The following is a 24,923-nucleotide window of genomic DNA, read 5'->3' as shown; positions in this document are numbered from 1 at the left end:
CCTTTGCTTTTTCCACGACACAATCATCTTCCCTCCCTCACATATCAATCTTATCTCGGGCCTGTGTACCGGCCCCAAGCCGAGAGAAATTTCTCGTGATGCGAACCGCAGTAAGAGGGAAGACTCTGACTGTCAAGAGAGTACCAGGGACTCTAAGGAGGAGGTAGCAATCTCTAGCCCCGCCCCTAAGCGTGCTAAGCCCGGGCACGCCCGACTAGGAAGATGCGGAAGTCTCAAGTCCCGCCCTCCATAAAGACCGCCCCTACTGACACGGACGGGCAGAATCATAAGCCAATGAGAAGAAAGAATCGGTCGCTTTAGTCCTATGGGCTACGACAACACAGAACATGGGGGTCTTTCCGGATCTTCGCACGCCTCTGGATACTCCAGCCCAGCAGTGTTGTAGTTGAGAGGACCATCTGCCCAGGTAAGACTGTTCCCACGCTTGGCGTGCACTTGGGCTCCGACGGAGGGTGCCGCTGTAACCCACGCAGAGGACAGAGTAGGCCAGGCTAAAGGCAGGAGGAGTGAGCGTGCTATATACAGGCGGAGTGGGCGTGGGCCGGGACCTGGCGGGTCCTGCGGGGTTCCCAAGATCACCTTGCAGCGTCCAGCCCGCAGACCTAGGGCCCCTGCCTCTGTTGAAATTTGGGCTGTGAAGAAACACGAGGCAAGTAGTACTTCTTGCAAGTTTGTGGTTTTGCTTTTTTTTTTTTAAGGCTTATTTTATGCATATGGATATCTGGCTTGCATACACCTGTGCACTGCGAACAAGCCTAGTGTTCAGGGAGGCCTGAAGAGATCAGTCAGATCCCCTCCAACTGGAATTACAGATGGTTGTGAGCCGCCCTGCGGGGTACCAGGATTTGAACCTGGGTTCTCAGCACTCTTAATCACTGAGGCATCGCCACACACAGCTTTTTTTTTTTTTAATTGTATATGTGGGTGTGTGTACTTTCATGTCTGTGGAAATCAAAGAGACCCAAATGTGTCATACTCCTGGAACTGGAATTTGAGGCAATGTGAGCGCCCATGTGGGTGCTGCGTATTGAACTCGGGGTCTTTGAAGAACAGTAAGTGCCCTTAACTGCTGAGCCATGTCTTCAACCCTAGTGGTGTCAACCCTAGTGGTGTCTTTATAAGAGAGGTTAAGTGGTGGTTTGCCTGAGGTTTTATGCAGGCTGGTATTTGGAAAAGTTAGTAAGCCCTAGTGTGGACCAGCTCCATTCCCTGCCACACCAAGCTGTACATTAGTGAGAAACACAGCCTTTCCACACCAGTTCTAGTGACTTTGGGGAGCACCACACTCCCTCCACCTTGGATGGCCACAGACACGGTCTTGTGAGTGGAGCAGGGCAGTAAGAAGAAAAAACAAAACTAAATAAATAAAATAAATAAATAAATAAATAAATAATGAGTCAGCCACCCGGAGAAGACAAAAACCCCACTGCCTGGAAATCATGTTATCGATTAAGAGTGGAAATTACTTGAGGTGGTGTCCTGTGGGTGATTGAGCCTAGAAGTGGCAGGATGTGCGCACCTCTCTAATGCAGCTTTGTTAGTGAGATATTGTTAGTTTTGTAAGCCTCGGTTTCCCTGTTGTAACGTGGGGTTTGATTTTATTATGTTCTGTATTTGTGTGCATGTGGAGGTCAGGGGGCAACTTTGTGGAGTTGGTTCTCCTGTGGATTTTAGGGAAGGACTTTATATGGATAGATATGTGCTGAGTGTGTGTGTGTGTGTGTGTGTGTGTGTGTGTGTGTGTGTGTGTGTGTGTGTTCGAACGCTACTTGTGTTCAAGTGCTCTCCAAGGCCAGAGAAATATTGGATCACTTAGAACTGAGTTACAGGAGTTTATGAGCCACCTGATAGTGGATGCTAGAAACTAAACTCAGGCCTTCTCCAAGAGCAGCAAGAGCTCTTAGCTGCCTCTTATTTATTTATTTATTTATTTATTTATTTATTCATTTATTTTTACAAGGGACGGAACTCTGAATGAGGCATCTGCATTTTCTCATTCCCCTCCTGTGTTCACTCATGGTCCATACCATTGAGGGTAGAAACCTTACCGAAGGGGCCGTTTCATCCTGGGTTTTACCAGCTAGTGGCATTAGCATTTTGCATCTTATTATGTCTTAGGAGTCGGGGGTCTTCTAGAATTTTTCTATGATTGCATTATTTCTCACTCTGTCTATTTGATTTTGTGTGTGTGTATGTGAGTGTTGTTGTGTGGAAATCAGAGGACGACCTGAGGTGTCATTTGTCACCTACCTTGTTTGAGACAGGGTCTCTTGTGTTCTCTCTTAGTTCATTAGGCTAGCTGGCCTCGGAGCTTATGAGGAATCTTCTGCCTCCAACCTCCCATAGAGGGAAACTGTTTTGAAGATTCCGACCGATATAGATGTCAAGGCCTTTGCCCAAGAGTTGTCTCCACAGCCCCCGTTGAATATCATAGCATGCTACTTTATAGTACATTGGCAAGGTTGTGCAGACACGTTACTATGTAATTCTGAGTGTTTTTATAATTACTCCCACACTAGCCTTGCACTGGGGTGAAGTGGTGAAGCAGTCCCAGGCCTCCAACTAAGATGTCCCCCAGTGCTTGGGGGGTCTATCCTTGGGTAACAATGAGCCCAGCAAAGCTCAACGCCAACCCATACGTGCTGTTGTTCTCATAAGGCTCCCAACCCCAGGGCCATGGGATCTGCTGTCCAGCCGGTGTTTGCAGCTACACAGAGAGCCCCAGTAAACCAAAGCCTTTGCCAGGACCTGTACCATGGGGAATATCGAGGCCATGCCTGCAAAGGTTATGGAGGAGAGGGAAGGCTGAATGTGGGCTGTTGGGTCCTCAAAACACTCTTAATATGTGGGGAAATTGACAACAGGGAAAAAAAGCCCAGACCCCCCAGAGTGAAAGAAACAAGTAGATCTAAAGTGGGGCTCAGGGAAACTGCAAACACTGGAGGCTGGACTTCAGGACCACCCACAAGGAGAGGTGGAGAGATTGGAGCCTAAGGAGCTGAACCTTTAAAGGCACTGTAAAAGTGCAATGAGGTGACCTCCCTCCCCCGCGCCCCCCCCCCCATGACATGAGCAGCTCCCCAGATTCTAGAGAGCACACTGGCTGCCCGCCTGATGGTAGGCCTGTACCCCAGCTACTCTGGAGTTCCAAGGGAAGTTCAGGGCCAGGCTGGCTTTGACCTCACTTTGTAGCTAATGGTGACCTTTAACTCCTGATCCTTCAGCCTCCTACTGCTAAGTATTCCGATTACAATCCAGGGCCGCCGGCCTGGCTTTGAGTGTATCTGCAACAGGGCAGGTACCCACCTGGCAGCTAAGGATCAACAGATGACAAGGATTGGATGTACAGGAAAATAATAGTGTTAAGCACTTTCCTCCCCAATTTTGACTTCTATCTCAACATGACTTGGAATCCAGATTCCTAAATTGCAGTTTCCTATTAGCTTGTTATCTCGGCGAAATGCTACTGAAAGTAGAATTAAGTAATGGAAACTGGTGACTGGAAATTGGGTTATAAAATACTCCCGGGCATTGTAATGCCTTACATACTCATGTGTCATCTTTTTCATAATTTAAGATTATGGATTTCAAGCCAGGTCTGATGGTGCACATCCATAAACACAGCATGTGGAGGGCTGAGGCAGTAGGAATCACACAGTCAGTGTTAGCTGGGGCTGTGCAGAGAGACAGCTCTTCATCCCACACCACAAAAGATTCTAGATTTCAGACTGTTTGAGGTTAGTATCCTTTAATCTAATTGGTAATACTGCCATAACTAATCAAGCCTCTGCTCCAGCACCTGGAGACCTCCCTAGCCTGACCCGGCCTCTTCCTGCAGTCCCTTGGACCTGACTCTGGTTGTACCAAACTGCCTTCAGGCTCCTCACATGTCTCCCTGCCCACAGTCCACTACCCTGTCCACTCCTTACTCTCCTTCTAGGATGTGACTAGTGTCACAAGGCAGGGACCACAGCCCTGCCCACCTCCCAGTGCCAAGCCCAGTGTCTGCCGCACATCAGGTGTTGTGTGAATATAAATTCTAAGGGGAAACATCCAGCAGAAGGAAGCTATGTAGGTTTTAAAGTGAAGTGGGGCTGGAGAGGTGGCTTGGCAGTTACAGCATTGGCTGTTCCTCCAGAGGACCCAGGTTTACTTGCTAGCACCCTTGTGGCAGCTCTAAACTGTCTGTAACTCTAGTGCCAGGGCACCCTACACCCTCTTCCTGGCCTCCTCAGGTGCCAGGCATGTAAGTGATGGGTTGGCAAAATACCCATAAACATTTTGGTTTTGATTGTCTCATAAGTGAAGGTAAACTCAATAGTAAGACCCAGGGCCCAGGATTCCTCCGGGGGGGGGGGGGGTTGTTTTGTTTAGCTCAGCAGTAATTAGCACGCAGCCAACTAGGTCAGTGGGTACTAAGAATAGAAGAAATAACCCTGAATCTCCTGTCTAGCGCGCACAAGGCCCTGAGGTCAGTCTCCAGCACTGTAGCAAAACAAAAAGGAATTCCCATCCAGTGAGACAGGAATGTATAAGCAAAGTTTAAAACAGACAGAGAAATGCGGATATAAACCGCAGTATGCATCCTGAAAGTGAATGTATTTTCCAGTTCTCACACAGGACATTGGTTTTGTTTTTTTGGGGGGAGAAGCTTTTTGTTTTTGAGGGTCTTGGGTAGCTCAGGTTGGTCTCAATTTCCCTGTGTGACACAAAGGACAACCTTGAACTTACATTCCTTCTGCCTTATCCTCTCATGTGCTGGGGATTACAAGAGTACCACCAGGCCATCTTACCTTCTATTTATTTTTATTTTATGTGTATGGGTACTTTTCGTGCATGCATGTCTGCTCACTGTGGTCAGTGCTGGGAGAGGACCTTGATGTGCATACGGTAGTCAGAGGACATTGGGGTCCTGAGTTCAAACTCATGCTTGGCAAAGAGCACCCTTACCTCCCACCGAGCAACTTTTTTAAAAGTCTTGTAAATGTGAGGGTAGGGATATGAGCCTGTGAGTGCAGGTGCCTTCCAGAGCCAGAAGAAAGTGTCAGATCCTCTGGAGCTGGAGTTAACAAGTGGTTATGAGCCACCTGATGTGGGTGCTAGAAGCTGAACTCAAGTCCTCTGCTAGAGCAGTGCATGCTCTCTTAACTGCTGAGCCATCTCTCAGCTCTGTGTTGGGCTCTTTTGAAAGTCTAGGCAGCCTAGGCTGGCCTTAACTTGGTGACCTCACTGCCCAAACCTTGCAAGTGTACATTTTGGCCATTCAAAGCTAAGTCCAGGAATGGGAACTCAATGAGGACTCCCCTTCCCCCAACTTTGGAAAGGGTGGCTCAGCAGTGAGGTAGTTGCTACCTCAGCGAGACCGTTTTTTTTAGCAGAATGCTGGGGATGGGGGATGTGAAGACATTGAATGGGAATGCTTCTGCACCTTTGGATTCCAGCGGGAGCTCCTGCAGGTAAAACCACTCTTGCTTTCAGGGCGGAGATGAGAGGGAGCCATTAAACATAAAGTAGACATCTGTGATATTCCCCAAGGAAAGATGAGGTGGACATGGGGGGGGGTTGTCTTGGAAAGTCATGGAGACAGATGTTTATGTCTCTGAGGCAAGAGTAAGAATTTACATGAGTATTTGTGGAAAAGATGCAGAACAAGTTATCCCTGCCTGGTCAGGTCTCTTCTCTAGGACAGAGAATTACACTGTCTGTCAGTGATGGGAGGGGACATTGAGGAAGTGCTAGAAGCAGACCCGGAGGCCTGGGTGACAACCTCAGCAGTGACCATTGTGAGCATGGTGGAGCTGCCAGGCAAGTGGGAGAGCTCACAGCTGGGGTGTCAGGTGTTCTGTGTGTCTCTCTCCTAGGAACGGAAATGGACAGGAACAAATGCAAAAGTAGGAGGAGACGTGGGCGAAGCCACCACCAGAGCCCTGCCCTCGGCCAGTGTGATTCCAGTGAGAGGTAAGTGTGCAAGTTTTGAGGGCCAGCTTTGCTCAGTGCTGTTCCAGGTGTGCCGGATACAGTACTCACACATGTATTCCTCAGAAACGAGTCGGCAGTGGGGCCAGTAGGACACACAAAAGGACCGACATGTGGAAGAATCTTAAACTGGCACATGTGTTGTGTAGAAAGGGAGCAGCTTGTGAACCTGAGGTACATGAAGACTTCCTCCTGTCAGGAGTCCTCAGTGAGGCCAGGTGGAGAATGGGGAGAGGCTGGGGGATGCCCGAGTTCTGAGACAAGAATGTTTATACTTCACAATATGCTCGAAGGCTTGACATGTGCCTGCCCTCAGCCCACTGCTCCAGGAAGTGAGGTCACAGTCACACTCTTTGTTTCATTGTGACTGGCTTCTGACCAAAGTGTCAGCCATAGGCTACTGGTAGAATAACCTCTTGACACAACTGGAGACCTGCTTTTCCATTTTGGAAACTTGGGAGAGGCAAAAAAATCTTTCTGGGGCTATTATCTAGTATAAATCCTGGGAAAGGACTTATATAAATATATCCGACATATATGTTGTTTATGCAAATATATAGCATATGATATTTACATAGTATATACAAATCTTTATGTGAACTACAAGACATGTGTGTTTGTGTGTTAGTTAGAGGAGCTCCCTCCACATAGCTCTGACTGTCCTGGAACTCGCTATCTGGATCAGACTGGTCTCGAACTCATAGTGTGACGTCACCATCTGGCATACGGAGCCTTAATATACACAAAAGTACACAAGTAATAGAGCAGTGAGTACCGCGTGCCCACCCATCTTAGACTACATTTACAGTCCCTGGTGTACGTTTATTATTCTGCTATATACTGTGCTATTTATTATCTGACATTTTGTGAAGTGTAAACATTCTTGTCTCAGAACTCGGGCATCCCCCAGCCTCTCCCCATTCTCCACCTGGCCTCACTGAGGACTCCTGACAGGAGGAAGTCTTCATGTACCTCAGGTTCACAAGCTGCTCCCTTTCTACAACACATGTGCCAGTTTAAGATTCTTCCACATTGCCAGGCAGTGGTGGCGCACACCTTTAATCCCAGCACTTAAGCACTTGGGAGGCAGAGACAGGCGGGTTTCTGAGTTTGAGGTCAGCTTGGTCTACAGAGTGAGTTCTAGGACAGCCAGGGCTACAGAGAGAAACCCTGTCTCAAAAAACCAAAAAAAAAAAAAAAAAAAAAAAAAAAAAAAAAAAAAAAAAAAAAGGAAGAAGATTCTTCTTCCACTTGTCGGTCTATTAGGAACCAGTTCTTTCCTTTACCGTGCGAGTCCAGGGGATCAACCTCAGGTTATCAGGCTTGACCACAAACATCTGTACCTACTTAGCTGCCTCGCCACTCCAGACCTCCTCTTAAAATAGATAAATTTGGGGGTGGCAAGATGACTCACTGGAGCGAAGCCACGCTGCCCCTGTGGAAGGAAAGAACAGACTCCCTCAAGTTGACCTCCAACCCATGCATGCCTGCCCACACCCATGCTCATTTAAAATCATTCTTAAATTTCCAAATATAGGGTCATGATTTCAAATATCAAGGTACTTCTCCAGATTCAATTAACACAAACAGTACAGATCCTTTCAGAGATGATGGGAGAAAGAACAGCTGTGACCCTGGGAGGTCTACTTTCCCTGACTTGCTCTGTCCCTTGCTCTGTCCCGTCTCATTCTGTCCCATCATGCTCTGTCCTGTAAGCCGATTGCTTACAGGCTATATTAAAACCCTAAATAAGCAGCTCGGCCCTTGGAGCCTTGAGCACAGAGTCTCACTGGGTGTAAATCTCCAGTTTGAGCCATTCTGTAGGAAGGTCAGCACCCCGCCCAGCGTTGGTATGTTTTGTTAGGAGAGTCACTGGATATTTTCTGGGCCTCAGGCCTTCCCACAAGCCATAATGGGTAGCAAGATGTGATCTGTGCAAGAGTCCAAGCAGTTTTGGCAGAGTGGCTTGGAAACCTGTTGGGCACAGCCACCTTTTGGGCTCCATGTGGAAAGAATGGAACAGTAGCCCTTGGAGAGAAAGACCAGCATTTGTCATGACAACTCTTAAGCAAAGGTGTCTGGTGTCTTGCTTCCCCCTCTAGGGGTTTCTTTCTTTCCCTCCCTTCTCTGCCTCCTCTGAGACAGGAAAAAACTACAGCTAGGCTCACCCTGTAGCTCAGGCTAGCCTTAGGCAAACAGCGACCCTTCAGTCTCAGCCTTCTGTGTGCTGAGTGAGATTATAGCCATCACACTGGGCTTCCCAGGCCATTTTTACCAGTCTCTTGCTCGTGCCTTCTGTCTTACTGAACAGGAAGTCACTGCCTTAGATGCAGCATAAAGGCTATTCCTGGATGGAGCACCTAGCATTTTGGGGAGCACAGCGAAGGCCTCCACTAGGCTGTGATCGCTGTGGCCCCCACTCCAGGAACCACACCTCCCAGTTCAGTACTGATCCATCCTCTTGCTGATCACAGACAGGCCGCCTCAGAAAGCTCTGGGCAGAAAAGGGAGAGGAAATAATGTTCCTACATCTGTGTGTGGTGTCGGTATTAGTGGAATGCAGGCCGTTCCTCTGCCTTCCTCAGCCTAGCTTTGTAGGCTTCCTTTTATCGTGTGTGTGTGTGTGTGTGTGTGTGTGTGTGTGTGTGTGTGTGTGTGTGTGTGTGTGAAAAGACATTCTGACCCTGCATTCCAGTCTAATTGCCACAGAGGCCACTGGTAGCTTTACAAATCCAGTTTGTCAGCTATGGCTCCACCCTAATAGTACTGAGGAAAGCACCTCTGTTCGCTAAGGCTTCTCCATCTGTAAGGTTGTCTGGCCAGATAAAATGTAAGCCAGTAAAGAATGAAGCTCACCTGGCTTTGTAAATGGCCAGCGGGGCAGAGGGACAGAGAGCCCAGCTGGAAACATTCTTACTGCAAAGAGCTCTGGTTTTCTTTTCATCCTGGGAAATTCCAAAAGATCTCAAGGAATGCAAATGTAGAAGTGAGAAGATAAGGGTTTCTGTGTCAGGTGTCCTCTTAAGGAGGGAGGGGAGGAGGGGAGGGAGGAGGGGGAGAAAGGAAGGAAAGGAGGCTGACCCTTGTTGGATGATTCACAGAAGGGGTCAGTGCTCCCCAAATCACAAAGGTCGGGTAAAGGCTACAGATCTAAGTAGGACCTTCAGTGAGAATGAATGAGAACCTTCCCTGGGGAGGTGGCTTGGTTTGTAGGTAGACTTTTTTGATTTCCCAGACCAATGTTTAAAAGCTAGGTGTGGGGTCATGTGCTTGTAACCCCAATGCTGGGAAGACAGACAAACAGAACCCCGGGGTTCACTCAGCCGCCCAGTCTGCTTTGTGAGTTCCAGGCCAATGAGAGGTCCTGCCTCAAAAAGATTGACACACAGTATTGTCATTTGGCTCCCATGAGCGCACACACTCCTATTGCCACAATTGTGTGTCAGCAGGTATACCACAGGGGCATCTCAAAGCTCACAAGATTCTGCCCACCATGATGCTGAGTCCCCGTCAACCTCGTCCAGCAGAGCTGGAGAGTCTTCAGTGCCAGGTAGGTGGTAAACCAGGCAGAGCCCCTGGCCTGCCTGGAGAAAAGATAAAGCCTTATCCTGCCTCAAACCAGGTAGTGACCCTGTCCTGGCTGCCATTCCTCAGCCAGGACTCTGTCTCTTCACTTGTTGGGGGAGTCAAGGGCCCAGTCTTGACTTCTTGACTTGAGGGAATTCTAGAAACAAATTGATCCACTGGCGGAAGGAGCCAGGTGTCAGGAGTGAGTCTGGGGCAGATGGTCTCCCCAGTAAGAACCTTAGTGACTGACCATGGCTGTCACTTAGCCAGCAGAAACGACACACAGACTCTTGATTATCATTAGGTGGGTCTGTTTTTTAATTGGGTGAGTTGGAATTTTTTTTTTCCCTTAAGATCTTCCAGGTTTTTACTTTGACCCTGAGAAGAACCGATACTTCCGTTTGCTCCCGGGTCATAACAACTGCAACCCCCTCACAAAGGAGGGCATCCAGCACAAGGAGATGGAGAGCAGGAGGCTGCAGCTGCTGCAGCAAGAGGACAAGCAGAAAAAGGTGGGCTACCCTTGGCTACCCAGTGCCCTCTACGTCAACAGTAGCCATCTGCCACTGAGAGCAGGCTGCCAGTCAGATGCCCTGTGACACTCACGTATGTCAGAATGTGCTATCAGAGTTTCCCTAGTGTGGAAATAAATGATGGAGAAAAGACTAGGCAAGAGAAAAGACCCCATTTCCCACTTCCTTTTCTGTCTGCTGACATAGACTCTGGCATCTGGTCTTACTCTGTATGCACCAGAGAGAGCAAGAGGTGTGGCACAGACTGGCACACACCCCAGACTGCCTTGTGCTGGGTTTTTCTTACTGTCAATGAGGGGAGAGTTTCAGAGGACACCATCAAACTTCATTCATCAAATCTCTGTTCATTAATACCCGGTGGCCCTGATTGTGGCCCATGGAATTAAATACCTCTGTTACCCAAACTACAACACAACAAATATATAGTGATTTTTTGTTGTTGTTGTTGTTCTGGTTTTGCCTTTTTTTGGCAAGGTCTCTCATACCCCAAGCTGGTCTGGAAAGCACTGTCTCCAAGGATGGCTTTGAATTAGTGTCCAGTGTACGCCTCCCCAATGCTAGAATTCCACCTTTATGCCAGCATGGCTGCCTTCACTGAATCTTTTTTTTTTTTTTTTTTTCTAATTTATAAACTTAGAAAATTACCAGACTGGGATTTAATGCGTCTTCCATCCTACGAAAAAACCAGCTGGGTTTTCTCAACCTCTCCAGTTATTGCCGGTAAGATAATATCCAATTTTTCCTGTCCTTATTTCATTTCTGTAGTTCACAAATCTAGTCAGGAGAGACCTTGTGCTATTTTATGAGCAGTCTTCATAGCTGGGGGTATTGTGGGGCTCTTGGGAATCCTGCTTGAGGTTTAATAAAGACACGGAGACATCTATATAAGTTTAAGACGGCTGACTTTTGTTGGGAATGTCTCTCAGCTAGCCTCTAACTTAACCAGACTTCACCTTTGCCTCTGCTTGTGTTTCTCACTGCTTACTTCCTCTTCCTGAGTCTGTCTCCCTTCCTTCCTTCGCTTCTGCCTGTGTTCAGCAGGTCTTTAAGCCCCTGCTCTAAGCTGCCAGCCCTTTATTATGCAAAAAGCCACACCTTACTTGACCCCTTTGGCTCTAGAGGCTCATGGCCTTCGGGCACCTTGCTTTTTTTTTTTTTTTTTTTTTTTTGCATCAAAAGGCTTGTGATTGAAAACCAGCAGTTCAGTGTGGAGTTGTGCTTGCTTCACATGCCTGCTTCAACCCCTAGCATTTCAGTGTGTGTGTGTGTGTGTGTGTGTTACTTTTGTGATCTCCACTAAGTCTACTTAGTAAGGTAAATTGAAGGAAGACAGACAGACAGACAGACAGACGGACGGACAGACCTGGGAAGTAGGCATTGAGAACCACATGCAGAGAGGCAATGGTGGAGAAAGGCTGCCTGAGATGAGAGACAGCCCCTCCTGTTTTCTAAAGAGAAAATTGAAGTTCATAGCGCAGTGACTTACTCTAGGCAAAAACAGAAACAGGATCTGTCTAACCCCAGGCCCTGATCCCAATCCCCTACCCTCTGCTTCCTCTACATGCACATGAGGTAGACTAGTGCCTACCTCAGGAAAGGCTAGCCATGCAGGGATAGCATACGGCCTCCTGCATCTTTCTCCCAAGAGGGGATTAACCTCTCTCTCTGCTTGACCTGGAGAGGAAGCTGTCCCACGGAAGAGGAAAGGGGCAGGGAGGTGGTTGGCTACATATCTGGGCTCTTCTAATTCTCTGTGTGCCCTTTGGCAACTTGATCAACTCTCAGGCCTATTTTCTTCATCCCAGGAGGATGTCTGAACCGGATGACTGGAGAAATCATGCCAGTCTAACTCTTGGACTTGGGGAAGGGTTACCCAGTTGTTCAGTTGTCTATAGCATTGCGGATGAGAAGTGCTGTGGAGATGGGTGTGGGAAAGGCAGACTCCCAGCTGTCTCGCCTTTTTTAACGGTTGAAACATGACCTCATTGCTTATGTGACCCAGACTGGCCTTGATCTTGTAAACTCGAGTCATCTTCTCACAGCTGGTTCTCCACAAATGATACACCTGCATCAGACCCGGGTGTTTGACTGTGGTGCCATGCCCTCCTGTTTCTGTTTCCCTCTCCAGTTTATCTCATGAGCTGCGAGTGAGCTGTATGGAGAGGAAGAAGGTAGAGATTCAGAGCTCAGACCCTTCTGCTCTGGCGAGTGACCGGTTTAACTTCATCCTGGTGAGTGAGATGTGTCTGTCAGTGCCCAGGTATGGCTGCCATTCTTGGCTTGGGGTTAGTACTCACTAAGCCTGGCTAACAAGAAGCTGATTGGTGTGAAAAAACAGGTGTCTGCCTTTTGGTTTGGTAGGGTTTTATCTTTGTTTTTAAGGTAGGTAGGTAGGTGTGTGTGTGTGTCTCCTGTCCTATGAAATAAGCCTGGGTCTGGCACACATCGTGAACAAAGTTATCTTCTCCCTGGCTGTGCACAGTGTGGGCAGGATCCATGTGCCATCAGCTGCAGCATGGTGGGCTCCTTTGCTCAATGTCCCTGACTCTAGTGGCTGGGTCACGCATACCTCTGTCACATCATTTGTAGGAAGTGGAAAGTCTCTATCTACTAGAAATCAAGACCAACTGCTAGAGTCTAGGGTCCAGTGTATGTTGTTAAGGAGGCAGAGCATGCCCTGCACACGGAAGACCCTCCCTCTCCATGGGCCTCTTGAGTGCATGTCATCCTTCCTGGAGGCCAAGGGAAAGCCTTGGAGGCAGAGACTAGGCCATGGAAGCAGTGATCTGCTGGCAAGATGAGAGGTGAAAGCCACAAAGTGACCCTTGAGACCAGTGTCGAGGCCTCTTGGCCCAGGAACCCCTGACAGCAGAGCCTGCCCATGAAAGACATACTGGGGCCAGGCCCCAGTCTCTGCTACAGCAGCCATTCTGAGGGCCAGTGACCTGACAGGAGGCACTATGCTGTGGTGGGTCCTGTTGAGCCCCTTCCCTTTCAATGTGCCTGTGATAGGGCAGCCTCCCTGTGACCCAGCATCACATGTGACTAGCTGGGTAGTATGGCCAGAGACTGGGAAGGCAGCTTCCCACTCTTGATTTCCATTATCGGTAGGTACATCGAAGCATGTAACTTTTCAAAATTGTGAAGTAGGAATTTCACGTGTGTGTGTGTGTGTGTGTGTGTGTGTGTGTGTGTGTGTACACTTATGTATAGAAACACACAGGAAAAAAAGATAAACATAGATAGAGATTTTAGTTTAAGATAACGTTACATTTTTGTTTAGAGTTTTATCAAAGGAAGCTTTTTGGGGGCTTTTTAAGACAAGGAGACGCTATACTCCAGGCTGGCCTCAGACTCAGTTCTCTTGTGGTAGTTAGCTTCCTGAGTGTTGGGATTTCAGGCCCTATGTTGTATATTTAAATGGAGCAGGGTCTTACTATGTAGCTTGTCTAGAACTCAGAGCTCCTTGTGGCTTTTATGGTGGCCACATGATACAGTCGTCTGTGCCAGCATTGAGATTCTTCCAGACTTGTTTCTGAGGTGGTCACTAAGGAGCCCAGACTTCCTGGTCAGGCCTTCTTTTGCCATCTTCATCAGTACCTCAGAAGTGTAGTCACTGAGCAGGAGCTAAATTAAATTAGGTCCCTGCCTCACTCCCTCATAGAGGGGAGCTTAGGCAGTCCACATGGCTTGGCCTGAGAGATCACTTGCAGCCTGCTTCACTCCAGGCAGACACTACCAGTGACCGCCTCTTCACGGTGAATGACGTCAAAATTGGAGGTTCCAAGTACGGCATCATCGACCTGCAGGGCCTGAAGGCCCCCACGTTCCAGGTGCACATGCACGAAAACCTGTACTTTACCAACAGAAAGGTACGCCCTGTCTCCACCCTTGGAGCCTCTTGCCTTTGGGCCTAGGCCACTGCTGTTGTTGGCTGAATTCAGAGAGAGAAAGGGAAAAGAGCCTTGTGAAGAATCTAGGAGCAGTCGTCTCCCTTTTCCAAGGGACAGATGGTTTGCTAGTTCCTGAGAGCCCACAGGAATAGCAAGGCCCAGCCAGAGTCTTATTTTTTTTTTTTAAGATTTATTTATTTTTTTATGTGTATGAGTACACTGCAGCTGTCTTCAGACACACACCAGAAGAGGGCATCCGATCCCATTACAGATGGCTGTGAGCCACCAAGTGGTTGCTGGGAATTGAACTCAGGACCTCTGGCAGAGCAGTTAGTGCTCTTAACCGCTGAGCCATCTCTCCAGCCTGGCCCAGAGAGTCTTAACACGAGAAGAGAAATTTAGTTTAGGTGGTTGGGGCAAGCTCAAAGCAGGGACTTTCACTGGTGGTCAGGATATTCTTCTCTGAAGGATCAGCACTGATCTGGGAGGTGTAGTTCCTGGAGTGGGGGCCACAGCGATCACAGCCTAGTGGAGGCCTTCGCTGTGCTCCCCAAAATGCTAGGTGCTCCATCCAGGAACAGCCTTTATGCTGCATCTAAGGCAGTGACTTCCTGTTCAGTAAGACAGAAGGCATGAGCAAGAGGCTGGTAAAAATGGCCTGGGAAGCCCAGTGTGATGGCTATAATCTCACTCAGCACACAGAAGGCTGAGATTGAAGGGTCGCTATTTGCCTAAGGCTAGCCTGAGCTACAGGGTGAGCCTAGCTGTAGTTTTTTCCTGTCTCAGAGGAGGCAGAGAAGGGAGGGAAAGAAAGAAACCCCTAGAGGGGAAAGCAAGACACCGGACACCTTTGCTTAAGAGTTGGGTTTGTCTCCTGGCCCTGGAAAAATAAAGAATGCAGGTGTGGCTTGGGGGAGGGGGCCGTTGAAGGGTACCTTAGCAAGGGACCCATGCTGATCCACAAGGACTGAAGCCTGGAGTGTACTCTTTCCTGTCCCTCTCAGGGCCTGTGAGGTCTGAGCAGAGAGCTCAACCTTCAGGATGCTCCTTCCAGTGCATTTTAAGAGCAAAAAAACCTGAAGAAAGGAGTCACATGTCAGACTAAGGGCTAATTTAGTGGTGGAGGCTTGTCTAGCATGGTCAGAGCTTTACACTCAGTCTCAGTACTGCAGGGAGTGGGGGTGTCATGTGTCTGTGCCTCTACAAGGCCGTTCTTTCTCTCTCTCTCTCTTCTCTCTTTCATTTTAAGGGATGTGTATGTATGTGTGTGTGTGTGTGTGCATACTCGTGCACATGTGTCCGTGTGTGTCTGAAAGAGGGAGTTAGTTCTCATGGTGCTGGGACCCAAACTCACGTCCTCCCTAAGAGCAGCAAGTGCTGAGCCATCTACGTCCCCAGTCCCTACCGGCCATTTTCTAGGAAAGCATCTTACTGTTGTTCTCCGTGAGCAACAGTCAACCTGGTCTTTTTCTCCCGCTACCCCACAGGTGAACTCTGTGTGCTGGGCCTCACTCAATCACTTGGACTCCCACATTCTGTATCCTTCGGCAGGTGGATGGGTTTAATGAGACAGCCATGTCCTGGTATGGACCCGAGCATCTGTGGAGATGGCGGAGGGATGTCTTACCTTTGGGAAAAGACTACACCTGGATCCACAACAGAGAGTCTCCATAAGCAGCTGCGGTCCAGCAGTGGCTGTTTCTGGGATGACGATCAAGTTGCTGTGTGCCAGACATCTGGGACTTGATGTGTAGTTGCTAGAGATCTAGCCTTGGGTCCTAGAGGTCTGGCTCCAGGGTCTATCTGCTCTACCACTGACATCTGGGTTTAGGCTCGTGGGTCACTAGACAGACCCAGCATCCTGGCCAGGGGCTCTGCTTCAGCAAGGGGTTAAAGTAGCAAGGATAAGTGCAGCCCTAAGAAGGTACCCAGCTGTGAGGTGGAGGGAGGAAACAGCAGTTAGAGGAATGGGATGCCATGGAGTTTCCTTTGACACAGAGCACAAGACTAGGTCTTGGGCCCTGTGGCTGTAGAACATGCTGGTCTCTGTCCACCCAGAGCCCACTGGACTTTTCTCTAGGAATACAGTAGCCCACTGTGATGGTGCCTGTGCTCTCTGCATGAGATTTGTCTCACATGTGTTCATGACACTTGTCGTGGGTTCAGTCTTGTAGCTGCTGAGTTCCTAAGCTTTCATGCTTGAGACGTAGTTCATCGTGTGCACAGGCAAGTACACGTGTGAGCACGTTATACCATGGCCTTCCCAGACTCGCCTCCCCTGGAAAAGCCCAGTTCTGTAGTAGAAGACGGGAAACAGATTGCAAGGGACTCAGAGCTTTTAACCATGTCTGTGACATTATGTTCCTGGAGAAACAGAAACAGAACGTGGTAAGTGTAAAAGGTGTTACATCTGGATAGTGTTCTCTGCCCTAACTTCCTGGAGGATACTGATGGCATCCTTCTCCCAGAGGACGGCCCTGTCCGTACCTGACTATCCTTAACAGATGTTTTTCCAGGCTGTGCCTCATGGGCCTTGCAGAGACACCAGGCTGTGCCACCTTGCTCCCCGCATCACTGTTTGTCAGCAATCCCCAAGGTATGGAGTCCTTTCCTTAGCTTTGGGAAAATAACAATAGTAATGCTGCCGGGCGGTGGTGGCGCACGCCTTTAATCCCAGCACTTGGGAGGCAGAGGCAGGTGGATTTCTGAGTTTGAGGCCAGCCTGGTCTACAGAGTGAGTTCCAGGACAGGCAGGGCTACACAGAGAAACTCTGTCTCAAAAAAAAAAAAAAAAAAAAACCACAGTAATGCTTTGAGGATGTGTCCTCTGTCTCCCTGGGGGGTCACTGAGATGTGGGTACCAGAAGCTGGCTTGGCTTCAGTTCAACACATGGGGCAGGGTGGGCAACAATGAGGGAGAGCTGTCAAAGTCTGCCCCAGGATTGCTGCATTTTAGAGTTCGCAGCTTTTTGTTAATCCTCTGAGGTAGTGTCAGCAGCTAGAGCAAAACTGCACATAAGTAGTAGCCAGTGCAAGACATTCATACATCGGCTTGAGCTGCCAGGAGTGATCATTCAGAGGCATTGATTAAGCTCCCGTAGGTGATAGGCATGCTGGCTGGCTTGCAGCAATTTGCTCCTTCTGACAGACTCCAGTGTGCTGTCCTCAGACTTTCAGAGAGTTGGCATCTGCCGGATGGGGTCAGCTCCAAGAGTGCAGACTCCAGGCAGAGCAGGCCCAAAGTATAGCTTCTGCATTCCCAGGTCCAAGCACATTGCTTGACCTCTGGAAGACGGAGGCAACCTACCCCAGCAGGTTCCTCATGGAAGTAGATGAAGCCGTGAGCTTTTAGCCCTGCTGGCATCTCACGGCCCAAAAACTTGTGGGGCACGCATCTTACCCCACTGTACAGATAAGGAAACTGGAGTCTTGGTCCGAGCGTTCTGAGGCTGCGAATTCTAGCAGGCTGAGCCAACCTCTGGGGAGGGCAACCCATTACTGCTGACGTCTTTCTGTTATAGATCCACCATTGCTACTTTGGAGCTCCATCTGCATGACCTCATCAAATCCTAGTCACTTCCCAAAGGCCCTGTCTCTGAAATGCGTCAGCATATGGCTTGTGGGGGATTGTTGCAAATATGAACTCTGGGAAATACCTAACTCATGGCTGGGGTCTGAGCCGTGCTCCTGGGGCTATCCCAGGTCTGTGGTTGCTAGCCTGGTATCATGGAGGGATGTCCCTGGGCCTAGAAGGCAGCCCTGTTTTACTTTGTTTCTCTTAGCAGGTACAGACCAGCCTGGCATGCTCTGCAGTTTCCGGATCCCTGGGGCCTGGTCCTGTGCCTGGTCCTTGAACGTCCAGGCAAATAACTGCTTCAGTACAGGTGAGCCACGGCCACCTCCCTGGGTGTCAAGTACAGAACTCCATAGACCTGAAGACCACAACCAGCAGGTACTCTTCCCCAGACTGCCAGCATCCCTGGTCTCAGAGAGCTGTTTCTTGTCTCTACCAGGTTTGTCTCGGAGGGTCCTGTTGACCAATGTGGTGACAGGACACCGGCAGTCATACAGGACCAACAGTGATGTCTTGGCCCAGCAGTTTGCAGTTAAGGTTGGTTAGTCTGGGAAGGGCGTACTAGGATGTTCCCTACAGTAGAACATTTGTGGGAGTGAAACTGGGTTTCCCTGCTCTAATGTCTGGGCCAGAGCCTCTTACAAGGAAAAGAAAGCAGGGGAAGGACCAGTGGGCTACTTTTTTTTGTTTTTTTGCTTGTTTGGATTTGTTGTTATTGTTAGTTGGTGATTTGGTTTTCTTTTTTTTTTTTAAGATTTATTTATTTTTATTTATATGAGTACACTATATCTGTCTTCAGATACACACCAGAAGAGGACATCAGATCCCATTACAGATGGTTGTGAGCCACCATGTGGTTGCTGAGAATTGAACTCAGGACCTCTGGCAGAGCAGTCAGTGCTCTTAATCACTGAGCCATCTCTCCAGCCCTGATTTGGTTTTCTTGAAACAGTCTCACTATGTAGCCGTGGCTAGCCTGGAACTCATTATGTAGGCCAGGCTATCCTTGAATTCACAGAAGTCCTTCTGCCTCATTGTCTGGAGTGCTGAGGTTAAAGGTGTGGGCCGCCAGGCTACATTGAGACTGAGCCTGAGCTGAGCAAGTGTTGACCGATGTGGAACCTTCTCCCAAGCACCTTAGCCAGTTGTTAGCAGGGCTCGAATACTGGATTAGTCAGTACAGATCATTTTTAAGTTCTAAGTTGGGACTCTGGGTGCAGCTTGTGAGCAGAGCACCTGCCTAGCGTCCCATCCCTGAGGGTCAGTCTCAGAGAGAGCTCACAAGTTAGAGACTGAAAATTAAATTGTCTTCATTACTGTATTTCAAGGACTTAGCTATAGAAAATGCTCTTTCTTTCAAAGAGTCAGAGGAGCCGGACAGTGGTGGCGCATGCCTTTAATCCCAGCACTTGGGAGGCAGAGGCAGGCGGATTTCTGAGTTCGAGGCCAGCCTGGTCTACAGAGTGAGTTCCAGGACAGCCAGGACTACACAGAGAAACCCTGTCTCGAAAAACCAAAAAAAAAAAAAAAAGTCAGAGGAAGGAGTCAGCTGGCCTGTGTTGGACAGGAGCAGACCTGACCATTCAGCCCTTCATCCATCTATGATAAACCCACATACTTAACCTCAGCCCATCACCTCAGATCTCACCAGAGCCATAATGGATCCAGGGAGACATCACTTAGGCCTTAGAAAAGAAGCCTGAGGAGACCATGGATCTACCTCCAAGCACCTACAGGCTCACCACAAGTGATCCTGGAGGAGATACAGGGTCGGTGTATTCTACCCTCTTACAAGAACTCTGCCTCAAACCAGCTGTGGTGGCGTACACCTTTTATCCCAACACTCAGGAGGTAGAAGCAGGCAGATCTCTGAGTTCTAAGGCCAGCCTGGCCTACAAAGCAAGTGCAGGACAGCCAGGGCTCTGAAAACAAACAAACAAACAAACATCAATAAAAACAAACCAACCTCTCTTCTAATCCCACTGAGACCCAAACTTCTCCCAGCCCCAATGCCAGCGCATACCCTTCCTTACGGCCAGATGGTAAAAACTGGGCACTCTTCCTCTCCACAGACTCCTTTGCTGTTTAATGGCTGTCGTTCTGGGGAGATCTTTGCCATTGACCTGCGTTCTTCAAGTCAAGCCAAGGGCTGGAAGGCTACCCAGATTTTCCATGACTCAGCAGTGACTTCTGTGCAGGTCTTCAAGGAGGAGCAATACCTAATGGCATCAGATATGGCGGGAAAGGTAGGGAATACTGACCTCAGGCCTCAGGAGAGCAGGGTGCAGGGCATGGCACACAGGTGTTCCAAGACACCAGGGTAGGGGCTATCCTGGGAGCTCCTTTGCTGCTCCACAAGTTTAACCTTGCCTAGATAGAAGTTCGGAGGGCCTCTGTTCTGTGAGTCTGATGGACGAGTCGTCAGTCTTCATTATAGAGAAGGCCACTGAGATCATGTCACCCTCCGGCTGTATACCGGTCACTGTGTGCCTGCTAGACCCTTCTCAAGTAACCCTTTGTGCTTCTGCCTACAGATCCAGCTGTGGGACCTGAGGGCCACTAAATGTGTGAGACAGTATGAAGGTCATGTGAATGAGTATGCCTACCTGCCACTGCATATGCACGAGGAAGAAGGGATCCTGGTAGCAGGTGTGTGGGGATTGGGAGGTCCCATCATCAGGTGCTACCTGTAAGGGCTCTCACATCTTAACCAACAGAGGGAAGAAGAGGTAAATAAAGGGAATTATGGCCCACTGAGATATCAAGAGCTAGCCCTCTGTCAGCCCTCTGTCAACATGTCAGTGGCTGGCAGCACCGCACAAACGGGCAAACTGAGTTGGACGTTGGGCCTCTTTGAGTCACAGGATCCCATCAGGCACCATCTTGCCTAAAGTGCCCACTTAAGAGAGAGTGAGTCATTCTGCTCACTTTCACTTAAGAGGATGCTGAGAAATGAAGGGTACCTAAAGTGCTTGGAGCCTGGCCTTCTAACATACCCATGATCTACCAAGGAGCAGCAGCTATCTGGCCACTAAGCCTTGAAGGAGTTAACCTGACTACAGGTTGTACTCTTTCCAGGTCTATAACCCCAAATCAGTGTTTCTACATAAGGAACAGGAGACCCTTGACATGTTCTCAGTCTTCCTAAAGCCTCTCGTGCTACTGTTCCCATAGGAAGTGCTCACCCATTCTGTTAAAATTCCTGGGGGCCAAGCAGCATTACTGGGATGGGTCTTTTCTTCATCAGCACCAGCTCTGGACTTGTTCTTAAAATGATATTCCTGGAGTCTTGGTCTCAGCAGAGTTTCCTGTGCTGGGTGGTAGACACAAGGTGAGCCTTGCTGAGAGGCAAACAGTGTCTACCCAGCCGCAACAGCCAGCCACGTCATCCCCCAAGTACATCCTCTGCCACGGCAGCACTATGGGCCCAGCGTCACCAAGTGGTCATTTGAAATCTGACTGCCAAAGCCCCCACGGATGGAGCATCATGGGTTATGGTGGCCCATGCTACATTGTCATAACGTGGAGTTCTGCAAACTTAAACTTGAACTCTTTAGCCAGAAGTAGCTGTCATCTGCTCTGTCAGGGTGTAACAAAGCTGGAAGGTCTTCCTGGGTAGTGTGTTTCATCAGAAGGAACCCAGCTGCCTGGCATCTAGATAAAGTGGGCTGGGCTCCCACTTAAGAAGAACCTACCAATAAGCCAGGGTGCTGGCTGAGCTGAGGCACGGCTGCGACACAACCCGCCAGGACATCCGTATCATTTTGAACACCTGCAGCTAGGTAGTTAGGGTTCTGAAGCAACAGACCAACTCGTGTTTTTTTTTTTGTTTTTTTTTTTTTTTTTTGAGTTATCATAATCCACATTTTTTATTTATTTTATTTTTCTTTTTTTTCTTATTTTATTTTATTTACATTTAAGATGCCATCCACTTTCCCCATTTCCCCTCCCTAAAAAACCCCTGTCCCATGCCCCCCCTTTCCTTTTTGCTTTTATACAATTTTTTTTAAAATGTTAATCAAAGGGTTTATAAGTTTGGTAATGCTCAATCAGAAGCGTAACCCAATACCCAACCTAGATATAAAAACTGTCTTTGACTGGTGGAGACCTGTGAACATCTGCCTCCATGCCCCCTCTCTCTTTCTCTCTCTCATCATCTAGTTTCTCCTCTCCTTCATCTTCTCTCCTTGTTCCATCTCTTCCTCTCAGTACTCCTTCCCACTTAGCTCCTCCTACATATCACTCTTCCTGTTAAAGTAAAACTTTTCTCTCAAAATACAATTAGAGCATACTTATTCCTAATTGTACCAGTGAGGTACAAGATAGTCCTAATACCCAGTCCATCATTTTGTTGACTAACCAGAACCTCTGTCATCTCATCTCTTCTAACTAAAACACTTACTTTTGATCCTGGCTTTTTTTTTTTTTTTTGGCTTTAGAATGAATGTCAGCTGAAAACTATCTACTCAGATCTTTTCTCTCAAAGTAAATAGCCAGGATTGGCTATGAGACTATAGGTCTTCAACCCTATCAGAAATCCAGAATGACTGAGTTAACTGAAGTTATGGGAAGCACTAAACGTAGCTTCTAAAACTTAGCCAAATTATAGAGACCGCTGAACACCTGAAAAGCCCCTATACTACCGAACGTTCGAGCATCAAATCTTCAGCCTTCTGGCCCAGAGTCATCTGACAGACCTTAGTGATGCAGGATTATTAAGGGCTGATTACTCTGTCTGGGCAGATATAATCAGTCGACTATTCTGCATGTGTGTCCTCTTCAGGACAGTAGTTAGTCTGTAGATGGAAAGAGGCAATTCTTGCCTAGTGGCTGTCACCACACGACTGGCATAACTCCAAGGATGCTCAATTTCTTCTTAGAATCCACAACAGGAAGCTGTCAGGAGCAGACAGGTCTCTAATCAGAATGGACATTTGTATATAATTTTTTGTAGCGTCAATTCTATGGACTTCTGACGTTTTGAAAACCAACTATCCATGTAAGGTCACCTGGACTGTTGTCTGTACACTCCTCTCAGCTATTTCTAAATAAAATATGGGAAACCTCCTAACAATAAACTCAAAGCCATAAATTTGCTATAGTCCCTTAACTCATAGGTTAACCGTCCCAAATCAGTTAAAAAAGTTAAGGAAGGACTGGGTCTAGGCCTTGTATTCCTAAATGTGTTATATAGGCACATTGCCCATGAGAGTGTCAATATTCATCTCACTTTTATATTAATAAGGAGCTCATTCGTGGTCTTAATAATAAGAAATGTATTAGCAGAAATACCTTCCCCCAGTGCAGTGGTTCTCAAATCTTCCTAACACTGCAACCCTTTTAATAAGGTTTCAGTGACCCCCACAACCATAAAATTATTTCCATTGTTATTTTGTAACTGTGATTTTTGCTACTGTTATGAATTGTAATGTAAATATTTGTGTTTTCTGGTGGTCTTAAGACGACCCCAGTGAAAGGCAACCCAAAGGGGGTCACAACACACAGGTCAAGAACTACTGTACCAGGGCCTTTGTGTTGTGCCTAGTGCAGTCACATTTGGCCCTGAGAGGTCCTGAGAAGGAATGTTTGCTTGCCATACATACTTTCTGTAGCTGCCTGTAGCCACGAGTAACCGGGTTCTCCTGAGAGGAAGCCTAGGAATGAACGGGAATGGAGGGCGAGAGAAACGTGGGGCCAAGACAAAGTATTCTGATCAAGGCCCAAAGTTTAATAATTTGCTTTCACATATAAAGGGGAAGAAGCCCCACAACTCAGAGTCTCTTCTCGGTTCAGCCCAGGGGCTGGGCAAGGAGATAGCAGTCCTGAAGGTGTCAAGGCTAGCTCAGCAGGCAGTCCATTCTTCTTAGCTCAGGTAGCAGGCTCCAAGTCTGGTAATGCAATGCATCTCCTAGGTCCTACTGTTGCTTGATCTATTGTGGTAAATGACTTTGCAGGCCTGCTCAGGCCTGGGGGAAGGGCACAGCTTTCTTCATTCTCTAACCTGCTGTGTTATTTTTCCTTTTTTAGTGGGCCAAGACTGCTATACAAGAATCTGGAGTCTCCGTGATGCCCACCTGCTCAGAACCATACCTTCTCCATGCCCAACATCCAAAGCCAACATTCCCAGTGTGGCCTTCTCTCCTCGGCTTGGGGGCCCCCGGGGAGCCCCAGGGCTGCTCATGGCTGTCCAGCAGGACCTTTATTGTTTCTCGTACAGCTCATCCTGTCCAGATAGTCAGATGGAGGGCGGGTGGGAGCTCCCTTCTGTTTCTGATGAGAACGATTTATAAATGGCACTCGCCATATTCAGATGGAGTCCTTAAGCCTCAGAGGGCAGAATGCAAAGTGGTTGACATTGGGGGCTGGAGAGATGGCTCAGTTGTTGAGCACTGGCTGCTCTTCAGGAGGACCAGGTTCAATTCCCATCAACTAAATAGCAGCTCACACCCATCTCAAACTCCAGTTCCAGAGAATCCAGTACCCTCTTCTGGGCTCCTTGGCACCAGGCATGCATGGGCTATGGATAGAAATGCAGGCAAAACACCCATACAGCTGGGCGGTAGTGGCGCATGCCTTTAATCCCAGCACTTGGGAGGCAGAGGCAGGCGAATTTCTGATTTCGAGGCCAGCCTGGTCTACAGAGTGAGTTCCAGGATAGCCAGGGCTACACTGAGAAACCCTGTCTTGAACACCCCCCCCCCCCCAAAAAAAAAAACACCCATACACATGAAATAAAAAATAAGGTTTTTTCAATTTTCTAATCTTGTCAAAGTATATTATGTGAAATTACATCAATAAAAGCTCAGAGCCTGGAAGGCCTTATCATAAAAGGCATGGACTTCCTTTGCCTGTTGAGTTCCATAGATATCCCTCCCTCGTTAGCGAAGTAGGCTATGTGGAGTGAAGACTGGCAAAGGGGAATTAAAGCTGCTTTCACTAGGAACTACCTGGTGGGGAGACCACCTGAGCGCCGCAGGCCCAGGATAGAGCTCTTCTGCCCTGAAAAACGCAGCTGGGGTGTAGAGGGAAAGCACGCCATGGCTTTGTGTCTGAGGATTCAGGACCAGGCTTGACATTACTATATGTGGCTTTCTCAAACAGTATCAATAGGTGCGGGATTCTTCTGTTACCACACATGGGTATTGGACAGGAAGATGGATCTTTGCAAGTGCTATGATGGCTCCAAACAGCCCTGACCATGGCCTTTCTCAGCATCTTGAAGAGGCGGTAGCTTTTGGCTTGCCAGTTCTACCCAAGCTCAAAGGAACTGGCTTTGACTTTTTGTAATCTTAGAGAGGCAGTCTATGGAATACTGATAGTGTTAAAAGTCTTTTCTACCAATCACTAAAGTTAGAAAGC

At 48.3% G+C, this 24,923-nt stretch overlaps 1 protein-coding gene across 11 annotated transcripts; it reads left to right on the top strand.

Moving 5' to 3' along the window:
- The first annotated feature begins 287 nt into the window (after positions 1 to 287).
- Positions 288 to 24,321, top strand: Dcaf4 (DDB1 and CUL4 associated factor 4). Of its 11 annotated transcripts, none has more exons than XM_076921751.1 (15): positions 288 to 427; positions 5,400 to 5,477; positions 5,883 to 5,979; positions 9,444 to 9,547; positions 9,919 to 10,076; positions 10,735 to 10,817; positions 12,226 to 12,328; positions 13,826 to 13,969; positions 15,478 to 15,527; positions 16,507 to 16,586; positions 17,773 to 17,874; positions 18,004 to 18,101; positions 19,637 to 19,810; positions 20,099 to 20,213; positions 23,592 to 23,995. In XM_076921751.1, exons 2-15 carry the CDS (start codon positions 5,432 to 5,434, stop codon positions 23,852 to 23,854), a joined length of 1,617 nt encoding a protein of 538 aa, XP_076777866.1. In that variant the 5' UTR covers positions 288 to 427; positions 5,400 to 5,431; the 3' UTR covers positions 23,855 to 23,995. The 11 variants fall into 11 exon arrangements, with proteins under 11 accessions (XP_076777866.1, XP_076777873.1, XP_076777872.1 ...); XM_076921754.1 differs by having other exon boundaries at positions 297 to 427; positions 5,397 to 5,477; positions 9,447 to 9,547; positions 17,776 to 17,874; XM_076921752.1 differs by having other exon boundaries at positions 297 to 427; positions 5,397 to 5,477; positions 9,447 to 9,547.
- The last annotated feature ends 602 nt before the right edge of the window (positions 24,322 to 24,923 follow it).

Source organism: Arvicanthis niloticus, chromosome 23, assembly GCF_011762505.2.
Source record: "Arvicanthis niloticus isolate mArvNil1 chromosome 23, mArvNil1.pat.X, whole genome shotgun sequence".
Lineage (NCBI taxonomy): Eukaryota > Metazoa > Chordata > Mammalia > Rodentia > Muridae > Arvicanthis > Arvicanthis niloticus.
Note: the sequence above shows the minus strand (reverse complement) of the source record. Positions and strands in the feature narration are given on the sequence as shown.

Bases quoted from the DNA above. Each gene is read 5' to 3' on its own strand.
- Dcaf4 (XM_076921751.1), top strand. From the start codon at position 5,432: ATGGGAATGCTTCTGCACCTTTGGATTCCAGCGGGAGCTCCTGCAG. The intron at 5,980-9,443 runs GTAAGTGTGCAA...ATTGTGTGTCAG, and splicing joins CAGTGTGATTCCAGTGAGAG to CAGGTATACCACAGGGGCAT. The intron at 13,970-15,477 runs GTACGCCCTGTC...GCTACCCCACAG, and splicing joins TGTACTTTACCAACAGAAAG to GTGAACTCTGTGTGCTGGGC.